This window comes from Mercurialis annua, linkage group LG7 (genome assembly GCF_937616625.2).
Source record: "Mercurialis annua linkage group LG7, ddMerAnnu1.2, whole genome shotgun sequence".
Classification (NCBI taxonomy): domain Eukaryota; kingdom Viridiplantae; phylum Streptophyta; class Magnoliopsida; order Malpighiales; family Euphorbiaceae; genus Mercurialis; species Mercurialis annua.
The window spans coordinates 49,722,056-49,727,197 of NC_065576.1; the positions used below are offsets into that span (position 1 = coordinate 49,722,056).

At 30.1% G+C, this 5,142-nt stretch overlaps 1 protein-coding gene across 1 annotated transcript; it reads right to left on the reverse strand.

Annotated features, from left to right (window-relative positions):
• Positions 1 to 693: 693 nt before the first annotated feature.
• On the reverse strand, positions 694 to 3,522 carry LOC126657453 (uncharacterized protein At4g28440). Its single transcript, XM_050352143.2, has 3 exons — positions 3,361 to 3,522; positions 2,650 to 2,880; positions 694 to 1,288 (listed from the first exon to the last, which is right to left on the reverse strand). Exons 2-3 carry the CDS (start codon positions 2,867 to 2,869, stop codon positions 1,098 to 1,100), a joined length of 411 nt encoding a protein of 136 aa, XP_050208100.1. The 5' UTR covers positions 2,870 to 2,880; positions 3,361 to 3,522; the 3' UTR covers positions 694 to 1,097.
• Between the last annotated feature and the right edge of the window lie 1,620 nt (positions 3,523 to 5,142).

The following is a 5,142-nucleotide window of genomic DNA, read 5'->3' on the forward strand; positions in this document are numbered from 1 at the left end:
GTCTTTTTTTTTTTCATAACTCAAAAACAAGAAGATTGTCATGCTCTTAGGTAGTACTCGTAGGATTCATCCACTGATATAAGGAGACGCTACAACATTTGAAATCAACTACGGAAAATGAAGCTACATAAAAGATACAAATAAAATTAAAACAAAATAGCGGATGTTATTGAAGGTGTTGTCCAAACACAAACTTTCGACAAATTGCATATTACTAAAAAGTAGCTACTTTTTAGTTAAATATCTAATTTAATTATAGTCAATTAGTAAAAATTTAATTATAGTCAATTAGCAAATTACTAAAACACCTAATTAACTAATAAATTAGAAAGGGCTATTAGGTAAAAGTGTCTGTCCCCCCCCATCCGTGCTTTTATATATAGTATAGATATAGATATAGATAGATATAGATATAGATAAACTCCCACCTAACATAGCAATAAAACAATAGAAAATTTTAATTCTTCATTTTAACTATATATTCTTTTACAAATAAAAAATTGGAACATGAGGAAATTAGAAAGTGAAGAAAATTGAGTTGTAAAGCATTTTCCTAGAAAAGTTCTACCAAAGAGCAATTACAGAGCTTGACAACTCAATGGAAGTTCATAAAAGAAATCTGCCTGAGAAGTTAAGGCACATGCCACATAAAGTAGCAGCCTAGATGCAGCAAAAGATTTAAGCAGATGGATATGGGCTAATGATAAAAACTTTTAATTAAGCATGCAAGAACCTTAATAACTTAGTATAACAACATATACTTTAAACATATATGATCACATAGCGCAAGTTCAATTACAGTCCATAAATAGATAGGCTGCAAGCAAACCAAACCAAACAGAGTTTGGAAAGCCAGCTGCTTCAACTCGTTAATTTTACAGCCGTCGCCATCGGTTGGAAGTCCAATCAAAGGGTTCTGCTGGATCTGCCACAGGTAAAAGCAACTTGTGCAGTAGTAGCTTGCGGATTTCTCTTTCTAAAAGTGAACTTTCACAGGCATTGCGGACAAAACATGTCCTGTAACGATAATTTGCTTTTCTGGAGTTGTTTTATTCTCAGCTCACCATCTAGTAAGGTGGCAATAGTGCAACAAGAATTCACTCTTCAACAACATTCACAAGCTCGTATTCAATCAACGATAGGTTGTTCTCTTCTTTCACAGTAAAACTGGCAGGGTCAGCCACTTCAACACGGCCCCACTTGTCCACAGCGAGTCTCATTGATCCTTTAAACATGTCAATCTTCGCGTTGCGCAGTGTTACTGTACTTCCCTCTTTCATCAAGTCCACTAAATAAAAAGAAAATCAATGTAAGCTAAGAGGAAAACCTAAAAAGAACTACATAACTTTCAATTACATTTCATACAAAATTTTAAGAATCGAGTTAGCTGATAGACAATAGTTATTGTTGATAGCTGGCTGCTAGATTTTGCAGTTATGCTAATGGCATTAAATTTATTGGCCATGTTCGGTTCATGGGATAAACAAAGAATAAAATAGATATTCATATGGTATGGTTATATATCGCTTTGGTTCATATTTACATAAATAATAGTAATTTCATGAAATTGTTATTCCATGATTTTTTTGCAATAAAACTACTCTTAAAAAGTACAAAATAATTATTCTATTCCGTAAGAACAACTATTCTATTCCACGAACCAAATATGGTCATTATGTATCTCTATTAAAAAAAATCTTTCATGCATAGCATACATCTACTAAAACAATAAACTATTATTGAATAATGCTAATTAGTTTGTTTAAACATGTTCTTTCTCATAAATACCACACATAATTATATTCAAATGCATTAGTTAGATTATTTTATAGTTGGTTATTCCTTTAATGACTAACTATGCATAATCTAATCATCATATCAAAAATAATTTGAAAAGAGAGTAATTCATAGTAATTAGAGTTCAATAAGAGTAAATGATAATCATTTGAACTGAACAAAGAACCTTTAGCTATCAAATAATACTTAAAAGAACATAAGAACAAACCAACAAAGAAACCAAACACCAATTAATTTACCAGGTTGTCCACTTAAATGCTCTATTAGGGGGGAAAATAGAAGTGAGTATGAATCGGACTAAGGAGGGGTAAGGATAGAAATTAATTTAAGAGGGGGGGGGGGGGCAAAAAAGATTTAGTTATACAAATATATAAAAGATAACGCATTAAACTAAATAATAAGTGGTCAATAATTATTAAATGAGTCTTTCATTTACGTGTCTTGATAAAAATATATAAATATACTACTTTTTCAATTATTGCAAAGGTGGTCAATTGACCACCTTTGCTGACTGAGGGAACATCAACTTTAGCTTACACCTTCAAATTTAATCTATAATTGAGTGTCACTATGGTTAGAAAAGAATACTACAGATTAACGAAAAAAAAAATTTAGCTTATGCTAATTGGATGGCCATCAAAATACCCCGTGAAACACCCAAACCGCGGATGAAAAAATAAAGGACAAATCTTTACACTGCTGCTGATTCAAAAACTGTTCGAAAAAATGAATGCAGAAAAAACAAATAGATAGATATGTCAATTAAATATTGTTAACATTAAAGTGCTTTAATATGAGTAACTGACTTCAACAAGAACTATAGTTGGCAGAAAAGGAAAATTAATGAACTACCTTGATCATTCCTAGCAGTAAAGATGATCATTCCGGTCTCATCTCCAACCAAACATTCAGCAATACGCATTTGACGCACTTGAGGACCATCAGCACGGCCCTTCTGTAAAACCATCTTCGTACTAACAACTTTCACATTAAGAGTATGCCCACTAGTTCCAGGACGGAGTTGCTCAACCTTGGTGAATACAGGCTTTCTCAATCCTGATTTTTCGGCCATTTTAGCAAAATCTAAGCAAACAAGAATAATGAAAAGGTCCACATTAGAAACATAAAATTTCTTCGAAGTCAACAAACAAGTACAAATACAGAATCCATTCCAAAAATTAAATTTCACAATGTTAAGCTAATGATGAAAACTAGAATTGAATTCTTTATAGCAAAGGTCACTACTTTTTACAAAAAGTATTAATTTCCAATTCTATGGAGAGATAATAAAGCATAAAACAGTAAAAATAAATAGAGAAATTAGTAATAAAAAAGATGAGCAAACGATCCAATTCTCAAATCTCGCTCTTATAAAACAAAATTGCATGTTAAAGCACTCTCACTCACCTCTAACACAGATATTTCCCTAAATTCGTAACTCATGAACATTAATTTTAACGATCCATGACCAACATAAACAAATTTCAGCCTAATTATAATTATTATGAAATCAAACAATTAAAAAAAGAAATAAAAAGAGAGAATTAGGGTTTGGGAAAATACCTAGCGGAAGAGAAATTGGGGATTTTGGAGAGACCGAAAGAGAGATCTGATGATAGTGAGGCCGTCAGGTGAAGAGAAGGTGAAGTTTTGTTGAAGTGACGAATAAATAGGGGCCGTTGGATCTTATCAATACACACGTGACTTTCTCCTTTGGAGATGGATCTTTGTTTGCCTCTTCTTCAGCTTTACCCTTATACATTAACTTTATACTTGTAACTTGTAAGACACAATGTGCAAAAATGCCCCATCAAGTTATTAAAAAAAGAGGAATTTGCACAAAACACTCCTTTTTTTAATTTATTTGTTCTAAATACCTCAATTTCAAAAATTTACTTTTTTACTCTATTTTTCTATTGTTTTTAATTGTACCTCAATTAGCAAAATAATTTATTTGTATTTTTACTCTCCTACTTTTAAACACATGCATATCTCATTTTTCCTTTTTTTTCTCTCTCCTTTTTCTCTTTTCTCTTTCCTCTTTCTCCTTTTTTTTTCGTTTTTTTCTTTTCTCTCTCCTTTTTCTCTTTCTTCCTTCTCATTTCCTTTTTTCTCTCTCTTCTTCTTCTTCTTCTTCTTCTTCTTCTTCCTCTTTTTCTTCTTCTTTTTTCATCTGCAATTTTTTTCTTCTTCGTTTTTTTTCGAATCTGCTTTTTCTATTTTCCACATTATACAAATGAACTCTAAGACAAAGAAATTTGAATAAAAAAAGAGTTTAAGAGATAATATAATGGTGATAGATGAGAAAGTTCTTCTTCTTCTTCTTCTACTTTTTTCTTTTTATGTTGTTTTAAATTATTGTAGCATCATTTTTTTGAAATTTTTTACAACTTTTTTTGAAAAAATCGCAATGTTCTTCATTAATGATATTTTGATCTGGTTTTCAAATGTTTTAAATTAATTTTAGAAATCGTTTGAAACTGTTTTCTCGAAACTGTTTTATACTGTTCGAAACCTTTGTAAACTGTTTGAAACTGTTTTATACTGTTTGAAACTGTTATTTTTTAAACTGTTTGAAAGTATTTTTTAGAAACTGTTTTAGACTGCTTGAGATCTTTGGAAACGGTTTGCAATTGTTTTATACTGTTTGAAACCTTTGTAAACGGTTTGAAACTGTTATTTTTTTATGTAAACGGTTTGAAACTGTTTGATACTATTTGAAACTGTTATTTTATAAACTATTGGAAAATATTTTTTCGAATCTGTTTTAGACAGTTTGAGACCTTTGTAAACGGTTTGAAACTGTTTTATACTGTTCGAAACTGTTTTTTGAAACTGTTTGAAACTGTTATTTTTAGATTCTTTAAAAGCGTTTTTTAGAAACTGTTTTAGACTGTTTGAAACCTTTGTAAACGGTTTGAGACCGTAATTGAAACTGTATTTGAAACCGTAATTGAATTTAAGCGAATGAAACAGTTTGCAACTGTTATATAATTTTTATTACGTTTTAAACTCGAAAATCTTTGAAACCTAATAAAACATACTAAAACTGTAAAATAATTCGATTGAACAATTCTATATCATTTTTTTTCACTGAATCCACAGTTTTTATTGATCGTAATGTATGAATTTGAATAATAAAACATTAATTCAAAAATATCTGACAGAATATTAAAGAAAAAATAGTGAAATTTGAGAAAATTTGAGATCTGAAAAAGAAAAGAAAAGATGAGATGAAAATTTTGAGGAGAAAGAAAAAATTTGTTATGATAAAAACAGGTGGAGTAATTTTTAGGTATAAAAACAAATAGGATAGGGTATAAAAATAAATGACTAACACAGATA